Source organism: Oncorhynchus kisutch, linkage group LG30 (assembly GCF_002021735.2).
Source record: "Oncorhynchus kisutch isolate 150728-3 linkage group LG30, Okis_V2, whole genome shotgun sequence".
In the NCBI taxonomy this organism is placed as follows: Eukaryota; Metazoa; Chordata; class Actinopteri; order Salmoniformes; family Salmonidae; genus Oncorhynchus; species Oncorhynchus kisutch.
The window spans coordinates 22,767,296-22,787,573 of record NC_034203.2 but is presented as its reverse complement, the minus strand read 5'-3'; the positions used below and the strand labels follow the sequence as shown (position 1 = coordinate 22,787,573).

General features: G+C 39.7%; 1 protein-coding gene across 1 annotated transcript; it reads right to left on the bottom strand.

Moving 5' to 3' along the window:
- Positions 1-10,223: 10,223 nt before the first annotated feature.
- On the bottom strand, positions 10,224-13,518 carry LOC109875138 (suppressor of cytokine signaling 6). The gene is made up of 2 exons (XM_020467357.2): positions 13,121-13,518; positions 10,224-12,813 (listed from the first exon to the last, which is right to left on the bottom strand). Exon 2 carries the CDS (start codon positions 12,732-12,734, stop codon positions 11,193-11,195), a length of 1,542 nt encoding a protein of 513 aa, XP_020322946.1. The 5' UTR covers positions 12,735-12,813; positions 13,121-13,518; the 3' UTR covers positions 10,224-11,192.
- Between the last annotated feature and the right edge of the window lie 6,760 nt (positions 13,519-20,278).

The following is a 20,278-nucleotide window of genomic DNA, read 5'->3' as shown; positions in this document are numbered from 1 at the left end:
GTATCTAGTTAACCCTGACTTAACTCTCTTGGGAAACACTTGGCACACAGAATGCTGGTTATTCTTTAACTGGCTTCAAAAAGGTATCATAAACTGCGTTTACACAGGCATCCCAATTCTGATCTTTTGACAGATTATTGAAAAAAAGAAATTGGTCAAATGATCAGAACTAGGCTGCATGTGTAAACGCAGCCTTACAAATTTACACTGAGTGTACTAAACATTAAGAACACCTTCCTAATATTGAGATGAACCCATTTTGACCTCAGAACAGCCTCAAAACTACAAGGTGTCTAAAGCTTTCCACAGGGATGCTGGCCCACGTTGAGTCCAATCCTTCCAACAGTTGTATAAAGTTGGTTGGATGTCCTTTGGGTGGTGGACCATTTTTGGTCCACCACCCAAACACACGAGAAACTGTTGAGCATTAAAAACCCAGTAGTGCTGCAGTTCTTGACACACTCAAACCGGTGTGCCTGGCACCTACTACCATACCCTGTTCAAAGGTACTTAAATTATGCACATTCACCCTCTGAATAGCACACATACACAATCCCTGTCTAAATTGTCTCAGGGCAAAAAAAAAATCCATATTTAACCTGTCCCCCTTTCATCTACACTGATTGAAGTGGATTTAACAAGTGACATCAATAAGGGATCATAGCTTTCACCTGGATTCACCTGGTCAGTCTGTCATGGAAAGAGCAGGTGATCATAATGTTTTGTATACACAGTGTATATGACCATTTCTTTGCCATTATTATATTCATATTCTTCATTAGATCTTACTGAATTAATCACAAGCCCATTTTCCCATGGCAACTCTAACATGGAAGTTGAATCCCAGCCCCCGTCCCCGCAGGAGGCCTTTTGCCTCTTTTGCTTCTATGTTGTTTTTCTATGTTTTCTTTTCTATGTGTTTGGCCTGGTATAGTTCCCAATCAGAGGCAGCTGTCTATCGTTGTCTCTGATTGAGAACCATACATAGGTTGCCTTTTCCCACCTGGTGTTTGTGGGTAGTTGTTTCCTGTTTTGTGTTTTCACCTTTCACGACTGTTTCGATTTTCATTTCTTACATTCACTTTGTTATTTTGTATTTTCCTGTTCTGTTCTGTTCTGTCTCTTATAAAAAAAATATCATGGACACTTACCACGCTGCGTTTTGGTCCGATCCTTCCTACTCCTCATCCGATGAAGACGAAGATCATTACAAGTAATATTTCCAATAATTGTTTACAGACAGATTATTTCACCTTATCCCAATTCCAGTGGGTCAGAAGTTTACATACACTAATTTGACTATGCCTTTAAACAGCTTGGAAAATTCCAGAAAATGATGTCATGGCTTTAGAAGGTTCTGATAGGCTAATTGACATCATTTGAGTCAATTGGAGGTGTATCTGTGGATGTATTTCAACACCTACCTTCAAACTCAGTGCCTCTTTGCTTGACATCATGGGATAATCTAAAGAAATCAGCGAAAACCCCAGAAAAAAATATTAGACCACAAGTCTGGTTCATCCTTGGGAGCAATTTCCAAAAAGCTGAAGGTACCACGTTCATCTGTACAAACAATAGTACGGAAGTATAAACACCATTGGACCACGCAGCCGTCATACCGCTCAGGAAGGAGACGTGTTCTGTCTCCTAGAGATGAACGAACTTTGTTGCGAAAGTGCAAATCAATCCCAGAACAACATGAAAGGACCCTGTGCAGATGCTGGAGGAAACAGGTACAAAAGTATCTATATCCATAGTAAAACAAGTCCTCAGACCAGAGAAATGTCCTCTGGTCTGATGAAACAAAAATAGAACTGTTTAGCCATAATGACCATGTTTTGAGGAAAAAGGGGGAAGATTGCAAGTTGAAGAACACCATCCAAACCGTGAAGCACGGGGGTGGCAGCATCATGTTGTGGGGGTGCTTTGCTGCAGGAGGGACTGGTGCACTTCACAAAATAGATGACATCATGAGGCAGGAAAATTACGTGGATATATTGAAGTAACATCTCAAGACATCAGTGCGGCAGGGTAGCCTAGTGGTTAGAGCGGTGGACTAGTAACTGGAAGGTTGCAAGTTCAAACCCCTGAGCTGACAAGGTACAAATTTGTCGTTCTGCCCCTGAACAGGCAGTTAACCCACTGTTCCTAGGCCGTCATTGAAAATAAGAATTTGTTCTTAACTGACTTGCCTAGTTAAATAAAGGTAAAATAAAAAAATTTAAAAATCAGTCAGGAAGTTAAAGCTTGGTCGCAAATGGGTCTTCTAAATGGACAATGACCCCAAGCATAATTCCAAAGTTGTGGCAAAATGGCTTAAGGACAACAAAGTCAAGGTATTGGACTGGCCATCACAAAGCCCTGACATAAATCCTATAGAAAATGTATGGGCAGATCTGAAAAAGCGTGTGCGAGCAAGGAGGCCTACAAACCTGACTCAGTTACACCATTTCTGTCAGGAGGAATGGGCTAAAATTCACCCAACTTATTGTGGGAAGCTTGTGGAAGGCTACCTGAAATGTTTGACCCAAGATAAACAATTTAACGGCAATGCTACGAAATACTAATTGAGTGTATGTAAACTTCTGACCCACTGGGAATGTGATGAAATAAATAAAAGCTGAAATATCATTCTCTCTGCTATTATTCTAGCATTTCACATTTTTAAAATAAAGTGGTGATCCTAACTAACTGACTTAAGACAGGGAATTTTTACTTGGATTAAATGTCAGGAAGTGAGAAACTGAGTTTAAATGTATTTGGCTATGGTGTATGTAAACTTCTGACTTCAACAGTCGTGGCCAAACGTTTTGAGAATGACACAAATATTAATTTCCACAAAGTTTAGATATTTTTGTCAGATGTTACTATGGAATATTGAAGTATAATTACAAGCATTTCATAAGTTTCAAAGACTTTTATTGACAATTACATGAAGTTGATGCAAAGAGTCAATATTTGCAGTGTTGACCCTTCTTTTTCAAGACCTCTGCAATCCGCCCTGGCATGTTGTCAATTAACTTCTGGGCCACATCCTGACTGATGGCAGCCGATTCTTGCATAATCAATGCTTGGAGTTTGTCAGAATTTGTGGGTTTATGTTTGTCCACTGCCTCTTGAGGATTGACCACAAATTCTCAATGGGATTAAGGTCTGGGGAGTTTCCTGGCCATGGACCCAAAACACAGATGTTTTGTTCCCTGAGCCACTTTTGCCTTATGGCAAGGTGCTCCATCATGCTGTAAAAGGCATTGTTTGTCACCAAACTGTTCCTGGATGGTTGGGAGAAGTTGCTCTCGGAGGATGTGTTGGTACTTCCGACAGAGATGGCCTCCTCGCTTCACATTCCTAGGAAACTATGTCATACCCTATATTACTCATCTCATATGTATATAGTGTACTCTATACCATCTACTGCATCTTGCCTATGCCGTTCGGTCATCGCTCATTTATATATTTTTATGTACATATTCTTATTCATTCCTTTACATTTGTGTGTATAAGGTAGTTGTTGTGAAATTGTTAGATTACTTGTTAGATATTACTGCATGGTCGGAACTAGAAGCACAGGCATTTCGCTACACTCGCATTGACATCTGCTAACCATGTGTATGTGACAAATAACATTTGATTTGATTGCCATTCTTTATTCATGGCTGTGTTCTTAGGCAAAATTGTGAGTGAGCCCACTCCCTTGGCTGAGAAGCAACCCCACACATGAATGGTCTCAGGATGCTTTACTGTTGGCATGACACAGGACTGATGGTAGCGCTCACCTTGTCTTTTCCGGACAAGCTTTTTTCCGGATGCCCCAAACAATCGGAAAGGGGATTCATCAGAGAAAATGACTTTACCCCAGTCCTCAGCAGTCCAATCCCTGTAGCTTTTGCAGAATATCAGTCTGTCCCAGATGTTTTTCCTGGAGAGAAGTGGCTTCTTTGCTGCCCTTCTTGACACCAGGCCATCCTCCAAAAGTCTTCGCCTCACTGTACGTGCAGATGCACTCACATCTGCCTGCTGCCATTCCTGAGCAAGCTCTGTACTGGTGGTGCCCCGATCCCGCAGCTGAATCAACTTTAGGAGACGGTCCTGGTGCTTGCTGGATTTCTTGGGCGCCTTGAGCCTTCTTTGACAACAATTGAACCGCTCTCCTTGAAGTTCTTGATGATCAGATAAATTGTTGATTCAGGTGCAATCTTATCCGCAGCAATATCCTTGCCTGTGAAGCCCTTTTTGTGCAAAGCAATGATGACAGCACGTGTTTCCTTGCAGGTAACCATGGTTGACAGAGGAAGAACAATGATATCAAGCACCACCCTCCTTTTGAAGCTTCCAATCTGTTATTTGAACTCAATCAGCACGACAGAGTGATCTCCAGCCTTGTCCTCGTCAACGCTCACACCTGTGTTAACTTCTTGGGTCGAGCAATCCCGTATCCGGGAGCGTAATCATAGCCTCAAGCTCATTACCATAACGCAACGTTAACTATTCATGAAAATCGCAAATGAAATGAAAAATATATTCACTCACAAGCTTAGCCTTTTGTTAACAACACTGTCATCTCAGATGTTCAAAATATGCTTTTCAACCATACCTACACAAGCATTTGTGTAAGAGTATTGATAGCTAGCATAGCATTAAGCCTAGCATTCAGCAGGCAACATTTTCACAAAAACTAGAAAAGCATTTAAATAAAATCATTTACCTTTGAAGAACTTCGGATGTTCAGTTTTTACAAAAAGATTATTTGTACAGGAGAAATCGCTCCGTTTTGTTCATCACGTTTGGCTAAGAAAAAAAACTGAAAATTCAGTCATTACAACGCCAAACTTTTTTCCAAATTAACTCCATAATATCGACAGAAACATGGCAAACGTTGTTTAGAATCAATCCTCAAGGTGTATTTCACATATCTATTCGATGATAAATCATTCGTGGCAGTTGGGTTTCTCCTCGGAAGCAAATGGAAAAATACACGCAGCTGGAGATTACACAATAATTTTGACGGAGGACACCAAGCGGGCACCTGGTAAATGTAGTCTCTTATGGTCAATCTTCCGATGATATGCCTACAAATACGTCACAATGCTGCAGACACCTTGGGGAAACGACAGAAAGTGTAAGCTCATTCCTGGCGCATTCACAGCCATATAAGGAGACATTGGAACACAGCGCCTTCAAAATCTGGGACATTTCCTGTTTGAAATGTAATCTTGGTTTCGCCTGTAGCATCAGTTCTGTGGCACTCACAGATAATATCTTTGCAGTTTTGGAAACGTCAGAGTGTTTTCTTTCCAAACCTGTCAATTATATGCATAGTCGAGCATCTTTTCGTGACAAAATATCTTGTTTAAAACGGGAACGTTTTTTTTCCCAAAAATTAAAAGAGCGCCCCCTATATCGAATAAGTTAACGAGAGAATCACTGACATGCTGTCAGCTGGTTTTTGAGGATTCAGTTCATTTGCATGTCAAAGAGGGACTTTGTAATGAATTGCAATTCATCTGATCACTCTTCATAACATTCTGGAGTATATGCAAATTGCCATCATACAAACTTGTGTCGTTCTCAAAACTTTTGGCCACGACTGTACAGTTCCAGTCAAAAGTTTGGACACACCTACTCATTCAATGTTTTTTCTTTATTTGTTCTATTTCCTACATTGTAGAATAATCGTGAAAACATCAAAACTATTAAATAACACATGGGATCATGTAGTAACCAAAAAAGTGTTAACCAAATCAATATATATTTTATATCTTACATTTTTCAAAGTAGCCAACCTTTGCCTTGATGACAGCTTTACACACTCTTAGCATTCTCTCAACCAGTTTCATGAGGTAATCACCTGGAATGATTTCCCAACAGTCTTGAAGGAGTTTCCACATATGCTGAGCATTTGTTGGCTGATTTTCCTTCACTCTGCGGTCCAACTCTTCCCAAACCATCTCAATTGGGTTGAGGTCAGGTGATTGTCGAGGCCAGGTCATTTGATGCAGCACTCCATCACTCTTCTTGGTCAAATAGCCCTTACACAGCCTGGAGGTGTGTTGGGTCATTGTCCTGTTGAAAAACAAATGATAGTCCCACTAAGCGCAAACCAGATGGGATGGCATATGCCTTGAATTCTAAATAAATCACAGATACTGTCACCAGCAAAGAACCTCCACCCCAAAACACCTCCTCCTCCATGCTTCACGGTGGGAACCACAAATGCGGAGATCATCCGTTCACCTACTCTGCGTCTCACCAAGGCACGGCAGTTGGAACCAATAATCTCACATTTTAATTCATCAGACCAATGAGTGCCAGTTTCATCATAGTGCTTGATGGTTTTTGTGACTACATTTGAAGAAACTTTGAAAGTTCTTGACATTTTCCGTACTGACTGACCTTCATGTCTTAAAGTAATGATGGACGGTCATTTCTTTTGCTTATTTGAGCTGTTCTTGCCATAATATGGACTTGGTTTTGTACCAAATTGGGCTATCTTCTGTATACCACCCCTACCTTGTCACAACACAACTGATTGGCTCAAACGCATTAAGACGCAAATAAATTCCACAACTTAACTTTTAACAAGGCACTCCTGTTAATTGAAATGCTGGTTGAGAAAATTTTGGTTGAGAGAATGCCAAGAGTGTGCAAAGCTGTCATCAAGGCAAAGGGTGGCTACTTTGAAGAAACTCAAATAGAAAATGTATTTTGATTTGTTTAACACTTTTTTGGTTACTACATGATTCCATGTGTTATTTCATACTTTTGATGTCTTCAATATTATTCTACAACGTACAAAATAGTAAAATTGCAATTGTAAATGAGACCTTGTTCTCAACTTGCCTACCTGGTTAAATAAAGGTAAAATAAATAAATAAATAAAAATAAAGAAAACAAAAACAAATTAGTAGTTGTGTCCAAACTTTGTACCTTGTCAGCTCGGGGATTTGAACTTGCAACCTTCCGCAACAACATTAACAATGTCGACACTATGTTTCTGATCAATTTGAGGTTATTTTAATGGACAAACATTTTCAAAAACAAGGACATTTCTAAGTGACCCCAAACTTGTGAACGGTAGAGGATATACAGTGCCTTGCGAAAGTATTCGGCCCCCTTGAACTTTGCGACCTTTTGCCACATTTCAGGCTTCAAACATAAAGATATAAAACTGTATTTTTTTGTGAAGAATCAACAACAATTATTTATCATCATTAGTCATTTAGGCCAAACATTGGATCATTCAGAGATCCTCACTGAACTTCTGGAGAGAGTTTGCTGCACTGAAAGTAAAGGGGCTGAATAATTTTGCACGCCCAATTTTTCAGTTTTTGATTTGTTAAAAAAGTTTGAAATATCCAATAAATGTCGTTCCACTTCATGATTGTGTCCCACTTGTTGTTGATTCTTCACAAAAAAATACAGTTTTATATCTTTATGTTTGAAGCCTGAAATGTGGCAAAAGGTCGCAAAGTTCAAGGGGGCCGAATACTTTCGCAAGGCACTGTATATCCTCTACCGTTCACAAGTTTGGGGTCACTTAGAAATGTCCTTGTTTTTGAAAATGTTTGTCCATTAAAATAACCTCAAATTGATCAGAAACATAGTGTAGACATTGTTAATGTTGTTGCGGAAGGTTGCAAGTTCAAATCCCCGAGCTGACAAGGTACAAATCTGTCGTTCTGCCCCTGAACAGGCAGTTAACAAACTGTTCCTAGGCAGTCATTGAAAATAAGAATTTGTTCTTAACTGACTTGCCTAGTTAAATAAAGGTTAAAAAAAAATACCATTGTAGCTGGAAACGGCAGAATTGTTATGGAATATCTACATAGGTGTACAGAGGCCCATTATCAGCAACCATCACTCCTGTGTTCCAATGGCACGTTGTGTTAGCTAATCCAAGTTTATCATTTTAAAAGGCTCATTAGAAAACACTTTTGTAATTATGTTAGCACAGCTGAAAATTGTTGTTCTGTTTAAAGAATCAAAACGGGCCTTCTTTAGACTAGTTAGTCAATAGTCATTTACAACATTAACAATGTCTATCTACACTGTATTTCTGATCAATTTGATGTTATTTTAGTGGCTTCGTAAGAAGCATTTCAAGGTCCTGGAGTGGCCTAGCCAGTCTCCAGATCTCAACCCCATAGAAAATCTTTGGAGGGAGTTGAAAGTCCGTGTTGCCCAGCAACAGCCCCAAAACATCACTGTTCTAGAGGAGATCTGCATGGAGGAATGGGCCAAAATAGCAGCAACAGTTAGTGAAAACCTTGTGAAGACTTACAGAAAACGTTTGACCTCTGTCATTGCCAAAAAAGGGTATATAACAAAGTATTGAGATAAACTTTTGTTATTGACCAAATACTTATTTTCCACCATAATTTGCAAATAAATTCATTAAAAATCCTACAATGTGATTTTCTGGATTTTTTTCCTCATTTTGTCTGTCATAGTTGAAGTGTACCTATGATGAAAATTACAGGCCTCTCTCATCTTTTTAAGTGGGAGAACTTGCACAATTGGTGGCTGACTAAATACTTTTTTCCCCACTGTATGTACAGTATAATAAGTATTTGGTCAATAACAAAAGTTTATCTCAATACTTTGTTATATACCATTTGTTGGCAATGACAGAGGTCAAACGTTTTCTATCATGTCTTCCATTTCCTAATAATTGCTCCCACAGTTGATTTCTTCAAACCAAGCTGCTTACCTTTTGCAGATTCAGTCAACAAGTTCAAACAGGTGCCATTAATACAGGTAACGAGTGGAGGACAGAGGAGCCTCTTAAAGAAGAAGTTACAGGTCTGTGAGAGCCAGAAATCTTGATTGTTTGTAGGTGACCAAATACTTATTTTCCACCATAATTTGCAAATAAATTCATAAAAAAATCCTACAATGTGATTTTTTCTTCTCATTTTGTCTGTCAAAGTTGAAGTGTACCTATGATGAAAATTACAGGCCTCTCATCTTTTTAAGTGGGAGAACTTGCACAATTGGTGGCTGACTAAATACTTTTTTGCCCCACTGTATATATACTTAGAATTTTTTGGGGCCATTAAAATAACATCAAATTGATCAGAAATACAGTGTAGACATTGTTATTTTTTATATATATCTATATATATATCCTTTCCATATCCACCAAGGACAGATTCAATCTTCATCCTGCTTGGCAAACATGATTATTGGTCACATCTGCATGTATAGGCAGCCAGCTCAAAGTAATCTCCTACTTCAGTGAAGCTGTCACCGGATGAGCATGCATGGCGTTTCACATTATTATTCGAAACTGTGCTGCATAAGAAGCCCTCTAATGTGAAGATACATGCAGCGCTGGATAAGAAGCCCTCTGGGGTTAGTGGTGGCAGATGGCATGACTTTCAGAACAAAGCATCAATGTGACAAACTTCTGCAGGGCCAAGAACCCGCTGTAAGTACTGAGATTACCGTTTGACTCTGTAGTCTATGGGTGGTTTGATGGAAAATAAAACATACAATGATTATCGGTAATTACAGCCTCTACTATTAAATAATCCAAAAAACATATTTTTTATTTAACTTGCCAAGTCAGTTAAGAACAAATTCTTATTTACAATGACGGCCTACCCCGGCCAACGCTGTGCACCGCACTACGGGACTCCCAATCACGGTCGGATGTGATACAGCCTGGAATCGAACCAGGGACTGTAGTGACGCCTCTTGCACTGAGATGCAGTGCCTTATAGACCGCTGCGCCACTCGGGAGCCCAAATCATATTAGGCTTATTCCTGCTGTTTCAGTGCCATCACCTGGGATTAAAGCCACAAGAGGGCCGATGCCACTTCCTCTTCTGTTCTCAGAGGGCATTCATAAAAATGTAAAAATACTCAGCCTCATCCTTAGAATGATTTGTTGTATAATCAACACTGTTAAACAAAAGAGCAAAGTTAGTTAAAAGTTGGTTATGAAAATGCATTGTTCATAGATAAAGATAGTAGGCCACTCTGGTGATTGGGGCAGCTGGCAAGGCTGAGGCTACTTTTCAGTCGCCTGAGAGATACAGGATCCAGTGGCATGTTGAGAAGAGGGAGTAGCTGGCAAAGACGGGGTGGGATTAAGTTTTAACACTTTAACTGGAGGATTCGTGATCTCTGTAGACTGAGAAGCCCGGACATTTTAAATATGTATTGCGTCATTTTAAGTTCAGAGTCACATTTTCAAACGAAAACTTTCTGTATGATGATTAACAATATACAGACTTATCTGTGAATAAGTCTTTTATTAACAGTAATAAACACCCCTCCTTTAACTGCATTCAAGATGTGCAATAAAAACGGTTTACAGCCGTTCATAAAAGTATGTTTAGGTGATACCAAGTATTTTACCATAGGTAGCAACTCATGATCTGGAAAGTAACAAGGTGAAGCAATTTTCCTTATACTTAGTGACAGGCAAACAGTCAAGTTAAGGCTACAAAAACAAGCCATTATCCCTATATGGTTATACACAGTCAATGCCGATTAGTTCTCCCAAATCAGCTTCAGGTGTGTGGTGATCAAATATTAGTTCTCCATATACGCAATGTAATTCACATGCAATGAGTAACCATCAATGAGGCAAATGAAAAAAATTCTAACTAAAGACTCAGCAGAGGCGACTTTCAGGTATCAAAATCATACTAGCTACAGACCCCTAACAAAAACTGTTTTAATGTAGGACAACAAACCACATAGGATAATGAGGAAAAGTTGAGTGTAGTAATGATTAGATAATGTATGTGCTTTATATAACAGTCTAGTAAAAAACATGAGATGGCGCACACCCAAAAATGTTTGCAGAGGTGCTGACTGACTGACACCCTGAAGAAAGCAGGGTGCTGAAATGTTGGTTGTACCCAAATTGTTGGGAGCATAGAGTGTACGAAATTCTTTCTTTTTACATGCTTTATATAACAAAACACTTGGTCTATCAAAACAGAATTTACAGAAATAATTAAATGTAACAAAAAGCTGATCAAGATTCAGCTTCAATCCTTGGCTTTGAGGTGGGGAGTATAACTGTATGGCTCACAAGACATGTCAGTTACTGGCATTGGCTGGTGGACACATCACTGGGTTAGGGTCATGTCCAAAAGATTAAAAACTAGGCCTATTTCATTATGTTGCTGATCTAAAATGTGCAAGAAAGTCCAACTGGGTTTCATTGATCTTCTTCAGTAGTGCTTTTCCTGCAAGTAATCTTTCATCTTGTTTGGCAAAGGCAATTTCTGGATAAGGTCAATCCGTGTGTACTGACGGATGACAAACCGACAGAGGTACTGCATGGAACGCACCTGCATAAACCTTGAGATAGGGTTTGTCAGTCTGACAGGATACGTGGCAGTCCCTGGTGTACGAGATCGTGAATAGCAGAAGGCTCCACTCTCAGAATCTCTGATGGAATGTTCAATGAGTTCCACTATTGATATGTGACCCTCCACATCTGGCTGTTCGTAGAAACTGAAACTGCCATTGGAGTGTTCGATCCTGGTGTGGAGGGTCTTACCCTGTGAACGAAAGCTCAAGCTCAAAAGATAACGATCATCTGAGCTGTCTCGCACCAAGAATGACCCATCTGGTAGGCTAGCAAGTTTTTCCTCAGCTTCCCAACGTGTTATAGGACCCCAGTACCAACCCTGCTTGGCCAGTTTCTTTAGCTCTACGGTAAGGCTGGTTACAATCATGGGCCCGCTGTGCTGAACAGCATCATAAACCCTGCCAACGCCAGGGGCTGAATTGGGGTCAAAGTTGAGATGGTGCATTACTCTCTCTGCACCATGCGAATGAGAAGAACCACCATATACTTGGAAACTCCTTCGGATGTGACTGCCAGGTAGCTGAGGTAGCAAAGGGGAGAGAGGATAATCTATTCTAGAGTCTGGAATAAAGACACCTGCAGATTCATAGAGCAGTCTATTCACTGATGGGTCCATGAATATGTCTGGTGACATCAGCTCCTCCTGGTCAATGGGGTCTTCCACTGCATGAGGAGGGAAGCCCTCGGGCTGAGGCACCTCATCTATTGGAGAGGAATTATCCAAGCCTTTTTCAAGGTCATCATCTAAAGGCATTGCATAGTGAATATAGTTCTGAGGTGATAGTCCAATAATCGCAGGCACATTTTCAACATCAATATCTAGATGCAAATCACAATTCTGAGGCTCAGTGCTCTCAGATGAATCCTGAAAAGGCCTATCCATCTGGGGGTCAGGGAATACTTTCTGAATGCCATAAAGAGATGGGCTGGGGTCTGATGAGTGTATCATAGCTTTCACTTTCCCATCCATTCTAAGGCATGTATCCTCAGAATTCGCTGCCCTGAGGGCCCATGGCGTGGGGCTATAATGGTGACTACTAGATCTTAGATGGTGCTGTGATTTTACGTCGTTAAAGAAAATGGGTGCTGAGGAGCACGAGAATGTGTCATCTTCACAGGTTACGGATGTGGAACTTTCTTTTATTTTACTTTTCTGTTTTGCCGAAAGCCTCCTTTTCAGTGATCCCATAAGACTCTCACTTTTTGAGCCGTTCTTACGGCCTTTCTTCTCCTCGTGATCAAAATCGCCACAAACAAGTTCTTTGCTGTAACATTTTCCAAACATTGAATCTGTTGAAAAGTTGGTATCTGAATTTGGCTGTGGTACAACATCTTCTCCCTCCTCTTTGCCTTTTAGGTTGAATGACTTTCGTATTGTTTTCAGACTAATTTTCTTCATTTTGGAAGTCCCTCAGACATGTGGGGATCTCATAGATGTGTGGATGGCCACAAAGGTTGTCCTTCAAAAGCAGTCATCCCTGAAGAAGAAAAAAATCCCATAAATTTATTCCACATCAAGACAAGACAAAGAATACATATCCTCAGTAGTTGTCATAACATTTCGAATACCGCAGTCTTATCAATCATGGCTAGCTACCTTTCTACAGTAGCCTGTTTTTCCAACTGCTGGCGATATCTATGAAGAAGCCCAACACTACAGGTACATCCTGCTGCTAGTACAAGTGTTTGGATGCTAGCTAGCTAGCCAGCTAAGGTGGCCACCCAAGAAACAAAGAGGGCTAGCTGGCTAGCTTCTTTCATACTTCGATTAACTTTTGATATTACCTGTCATCCTCTGTTAAAAACGGTTTTCCCAGTAAACTGTCAAGATCGATGCATTTTGAGTTCGCTGGGAAATCAAAGCACTTGGCTTGGTTTTGACAGCTAACGTTACTGCCTAACTACGTTAGCTAGCTTCTGACAGGCTGCTAGCCAGGCATCTAGCTAGCTAACTGGCTTTAGAGATCCCACACGATACAATGTAGAAAAAGCAATACAAACTATGTCTAACTGGTTAGGAAGCTAGCTAAATAACGTTATATATTTTTTTGAATATTCCTTGCAGAACTGCTGTAGCTAATAAGTTGCACATTTGTAGCTATACTTAGCTAATGCTAGCTATCTAGCTAGAACTTTTCAGTCTCCCTTCCTGTCGTTGTCCTTTGTTTACATGCCTATTGCATTGTGGGAAAATAGGTAAGGAATTCCCCAGATCTGAACGCATTGATAATCACTTAAATTTACATGTTAATTTTCATATTTAGCCTACACAATAAATTTGGTGTCACATATTTGATTTAAATCAGCACAAAACCTTTCCAAAATAAAACCTTAACCTTTGTTTTAGAATTAGATTCCAAGGGTGTATTCATTCTGCCAATTCTGTTGCAAAACCTGAATTTGTCAATATAACCTCTCGTTTTACTCTGTTTGCTTCCATTTACTTATTGATGGTAACCGGTTTCCGTAATGAATACGCCCCCGAGGTTTATTCATTAGTAGGATTTGCAAAACGTTTTGTAAAGGAAACCGTTTCCCGTTTACTCTAGGTCCCTAATGGAAGCAAACAGAGAAAATGGAACGAAACGATGAGGGACCTACCTGAAACTCTCGTTTTCATTGAAAATGTTTTTCGTTTGGAGTAAACGGTTTTATTGTAAAATTATTGTAACAGTACTTAGCCTATATAGGATATTTGGGCAAAATACCTAAACAGGCATGGTATTTAATTTTAATATTGATCCTGCATGTTAGTTTCCTACTTTATGTCCTTCCATGCCGTGGAAGTCCACTGCTTCATGTCTCATAGGCCTAGGTTTGAATGTTTGCTTAGTAATGGAGGATACATAGATTATTAATGTTCTACAGAACTGTTGCTTTTGGACAGCATGAAATAAAAAAGAAAACACAGCAATTCCACTCCCATATCCACAAGAGCTCCCAAATGAACTTCTCAGACAATGACAGCACTGTCCATAAAAAGGGCTTCAGGCACTGCTTTGTGCACTGTATGGTCCCGAAAGTAAAACATGTTTGTTTTAATTGGAAAGGATGTAAAAGATGCCCAATGCGTATTTCATTGAGAAACTATGTTATGCTCTAGAAATTATCTTTACCCTTAAAATTACAGAACAGATTGAGGCAGACATTGCTTTCATGCTTTTGAGGAGAATGAGTTTTTTTCAATATCATCTGACTTTATACTGAGTCACGAGGCAAGTGGTGGTGCAGCCAGATGGGAAACGAGCATGAGTAATTTGTGTGGTCACTGGGTCAAAACTCATTCTTTAACACAGACATGCACCATGGCGGCTGTATAATGGGAGCAGACAGCATATGCGGCAATAAGGTTAATTAGACTGCAATGAAGCTCAGTATGAGAGAGATCCCAATGACTCAAATCACAAGCTGTTCCAATCTCTCCAAATTAAGTATATCCCAGCATCTCTGAGTGAGGTGAATGACAGATCATAAATTAACACTGATTGTTCATGTGAACCCTCATTCTGTTCACTTTGGGGGCAGTTTAACTAAGATCTTGATCACTGAGGAACATGGTTAACTTCTTGAACTTGTAAGAATAATAGACAAAAAGTTGTTGGATATAATGAGCTGTAAATTAACAAGAATTGGCCAGGTCCCCCCCCCCTCTCTCTTTCTCTCTCTCTCTCTCTCTCTCTCTCTCTCTCTCTCTCTCTCTCTCTCTCTCTCTCTCTCTCTCACTCTCTCTCTCTCTCTCTCTCTCTCTCTCTCTCTCTCTCATTATTTCCATTTCTCCACCTTGATCATTTTGTGCACTTTGAGCTTGAGGGTAGGTGTTAAAAGTAACTCATGTCAGCAGAATGAGTTTGATCTCTTCTCATCTCTTCCTCTCCTTTTGACCCCTCACGTTTCTGTATCTGCTTCCTCTCCAATATTTTTCTGCCCCCCAGGCCTAGCGTGCCACCCACTGCTGGAGAAAGGCATCCTGGGAAAGTGGGATGCTGCCACCAAGAGGTGCAATGGCATCTCTGCGAAAATATAAAATATTAAAGTAATTCAAGAAATTTAACTGTGTAGAACCCCCAGAATGTAGCTGATTACATTTAGCTATTTCTTTACTTTCTTTGATTAGCAATGATTATTATAAATTGTGGTTTGATCAGAACGAGACGACACTTGAGATATTCCATAGGGACCTTTCTCTGTGCCCTGTATGTTCCCCTAATGGTACATGAGTATACATAGATTACATTATCTTCAGTGCTTTGACATAACTTTTATCCTGCAGAGGGCATCATTGTCATTGTTCGTTTGCACATACCTCTAGACATAATAAGTGTACAGTCCCACTGGGCAAAACTGGTTGAATCAATGTTGTTTCCACGTCATAAAAAAAATAAAATCTATGTGAAAACTGATTGGATTTGAAAAAAGTCATCAACATAAGGGAATTTCTTCAAACTTTTAACCTAAATCCAATGATATGATAAAATTCTTTGTTGATTTCACATTAAAGTTGACAACTCAACCAAATAAATAACAACTAGATGTTGAACTGACGTCTGTGCCCAGTTAGGTGACTCTAAGTAACGGAAGTAAAGTACATAAACTCAGGTCTATTTTCTAGCCTGGTTCCTTATGTAGGTGGAAATCGTAATAAAAAAACAGGTGAGGGCTGGAGCTGGCAATTGGTGCTGGTTGTTGGCACCATTCTTTTATGGCTTGGCAGCTGCATGTTGATCCTGCACCCCCATTTCATCAAGACAAAAAGCTACTATTTTATACTCCTTATACTCCACGATTCTAGAATGGTTTATGTGTGAATGGTGAAAAAAAGGAGAAATCAAAACCCTCCTGTAAACAGAAAAAGGTCAGAGATGACGTGGGGAGTGAGGCCCAGCCCCTTGGTGACTATATTCTTAAGTGTGTAAATTCTATTTGTAGCCTTGCTTGTTGTTTACAGTCTGCACTCCAAACCCAAGAAACTAAATAAATATGGAGGCTTGGACGAATTCTTATGTCACTACAGAGGTTATTTTGAGTCTCTACTGTGCAGTGAAAATGCAAGTGGGTGATATATTGTGTAGATTAACTTTTATATACACTACCGTTCAAAAGTTTGGGGTCACTTAGAAACGTCCTTGCTTTTGAAAGAAAAGCACATTTTCTGTCCATTAAAATAACATCAAATTGATCAGAAATACAGTGTCGACATTGTTAATGTTGTAAAAGTCACTTCGCTCCCACACACTGACTCGGTACCGGTGCCCCTGTCTCTAACCAGACTAGAAAGAGGAGTGGGAGGCCCCTTGCTCAACTGTGCAAGAGGACAAGTACAATAGTGTCTAGTTTGAGAAACAGACTCCTCACAAGTCCTCGACTGGCAGCTTCATTAAATAGTACCCGCAAAACACCAGTATCACGTCAACAGCGAAGAGGCGACTCCAGGATGCTGGACCCCAAACTTTTGAATGGTTGTGTATTTCATACTGTAGGGCACAGTATCTACAATTACTTTCAATTGCATTCACAATGCAGGTCTCCAGTCAGAAAGCATATTGTGTTTGTCAAAAGAAGTAAAGAGTAAACCAGTTGCCCCACAGAGGGGCTAACTGATGCAAAGCTGAATGTTTGTAAAACGTACTGTATACTGTACTGTACTGTACACAAGTGACTAATTAATGAGTATTAGTATAATGAAAGTGGAGGCTCCACAGAGGAGGAAAGGGAGGACCATCCTTCTCAGTGAATTTCATAAAAACAAAAATAGTGAAAGATTAAAAAAGTTATTCTTTTTTAGATAAAACTATACTAAATATATTCACGTCACCAAATAATTGATTGAAATACACTGTTTTGCAATGAAGTTCTACAGTAGCCTCAATAGCACTCTGTACGGTAGCACCATGGTGTTGCCGGAAAATAGCTAGTTTCCGTCCTCCTCTGGGTACATAGACTTCAATACAAAACCTAGAAGGCTCATGGTTCTCACCCCCTTCCATAGATTTACACAGTAATTATGACAACTTCCGGAGGACATCCTCCAACCTATCAGAGCTCTTGCAGCATGAATAAACATGTTCACCCAATCAAAGAATCAGAGAATGAATCTAGTACTGAAAGCATGTACTACAGCTAGCTAGCACTGCAGTGCATAACATGTGATGAGTTGTTGACTTAAAGAGAGAGAAAGACAATAGTTGAACAGTTTTGAACAAATACATTTCTTTAAAAATGTAGAAGAAGCAAGAGAAAGAGAGAGAGCTAGCTATATTTCATTGTATTTCACTTTCACTTAGCTAGCTTATGCCGCTAGCTAGCTTAGCCTACTCAAACACCAGGCTCAAACAGAGAGGGTTGCTATGTTAGCTCGCTGGCTATCCAACACTGGAACTCTTCCAAGTCAATGTAAGCTTTTGGTTTTATAGATGTAATGCCACGAGGCTGCCGGTGTAACCGCTAAACTGCTTGCTGACTGTAGACTGTACTGTATGATTGTAGCAGGTTTTCTAACATGTTAGTTTTGGTAGCTATGTTGTCTAAGACATTAGCTAATATGGTGAAAACGATGTAGGCTGTGTGTAGCAGTTAGCGGTTATGATATAGTTTGCCTTCGAAAAGACAGCTGATGTGTTGTTCACAAGTGAAGGGAAAGGTGAGAGGAGGAGAGCGCATAGATGCAAGAAGGAATTTATACAACAAGCAAAATTATCATGCTGTTTGTATGTGATGATGTGAAAGTGAACTGTGTTTGAGTGTGGTCAGGGGTGTATTAATTCCACAGATTCTGTTGACAAATGTTTCTTAGACAACAGCAAACGGAGATGAACATACCAGAATTTGTCCAATAGAAACTCTCATTTGCAACTGTTAGACTAATGATTACCAATTAGAACAGCCAGATGCAGGCAGGAGTATGCAAGGTGGTATTGAATGTGTCACTGTCTGTCACCTTGATTACTCAAATTTATATCTCAACCTGTCCACCTTTCATTCATAGGCTGGGTTGTAGCAACCTCATGATGGGTATAGGGACAATTAGAGTATCATGTAGTAGCCTAAACCTATCACTGTTACATTGAACTGGGTGAATGCAATATGAATGAGAGTCATTCAATATGCTGTAATAGAAATAAAGCCATGCTCATAAAAAAAAAAAGTTCTCCCTCATCTTAAACGTCACGACCGCCACTGGTGAACACTTATCCTGCAGTGTGCTGCATGGGGGGTAGCCTAATAACAGATGTTACAAAAACAGATTTAATGAATTTCATAAATATTAAGATGAAAATAGTCTCATCATTTATGTGTACTCTGCTCAAGGCAGCGACAGGAGGGCACCAATAAAGTGTGCCAAGACGTTAGACAACTATTCTGGGATTTACGGAAAAAGTTTCATAGGGTTCTTTAGGGACAAACAGTAGGGGCATGAAGAGAGTCCATAAAGAGTTGACTGGTTCTACTATTGCAGTGCGAGGCTGTGTGGAATATTGCATGGTTGCCACACTGGCAGTGGAAGTCTGTGTGTGGGATACCAACAAATAGGGAGAGAAAGAGAGAGGCTTGCCATCATCACAACTGGGTGGGTGTGTGTGGAGGAGGAAGGGTGATGAGGTCAGAGCAGGAGGCTGCACATGTTTGATCCACTATGTAGAGATGCAGGAGAACCTTATTCTAACTCTGAAATGCTCATGTTGTGAATAAAAACTTGAGTTTTAAATGGAAATTGAGAATAGTTTGTTGTTGCATTTCCTACTTCAGAATATGTACCCTATGGGTTGTAAACTCTATAGGCTACATGTTCTGAAGTGCAGTGTTGGGGTCAGAATTTAATTGAGTGGGAAATTGCTCTTTGATTCCAATTCAATTCTTGCATTTGAATTGAACACATCTCATAGGACACAGAATTTGAAATCATTTCCAGACTACTGTAATTCTTAAAAATAAATTGGGGGGGGGGGGAATTCCGTGACATGTATCCTATCTATTGCATGTGAGAGTGGATTTAAATTATTGCTGTTATAAATAACACATTATCATTATAAAACCAGCAATGCAAATATAATTACTCACTTCCAACTAAACACAGCTGGCAACTATGTTACCATAATAATGGTTAACTCTCTCAGGGAGTACAGGAATGAGGCACTAACCACCACAACACTTATTTTTCTGGAGTTAGTGATTGTTGCCCCATATACAGTACATTATATATGTCCACCCAGAAGTCAACCTCAGGAGCAAGCTATAAAGCATGAGAATGATTGTACAAGTCATATTTAGAAACCACTCACCTCTACACACCAGCTAATGTTTCTCTAGCGGTTAGCTGCCTTGACATTTCAAACATACTTCAAAACTCATATAATTACTGACTATATTTTACATACAGTAGTTGTACTGTACAATAAACCAACATCCACAATCAAAAATATTTCAAAAGTACTCACACTCTAACTAGTAACATAAATGATGTCATTAGAGGCTCAGGAGTAAATTGGATCAAGTGAGATAATTCTATAAAGATATAAAGTATCATGATTGCACAGAACCCAATGGGCAAAAACTGGTTGAATCAATGTAGTTTCCACAACATTTCAACAAAAAAACTCAATGTGATGATGTTGAATCAAAGTGCAAAAATGATTGGATTTGCTAAAAGTCATACATTTTTTTCCCACCAAATGTTTTACCTAAATCCAATGGCATGGTCAATTTTTGTTGTTGTTGATTTCACGTTGAATTCACGTTAGTTGACAACTCAACCAAATGTAAATCAAAACTAGACGTTTAACTGATGTCTGTGCCCAGTGGGAACACTGTTCACTGTACTGTACTGCACTGTACTACAGTGTGTCAAATTTAGGAGGGTTATACTATAACAACATTCATTTGATGGAGCTGATTTCTACTCACAGCAACCACAGACATTGGACAAGCATTAACAAGTACTGGAAGACA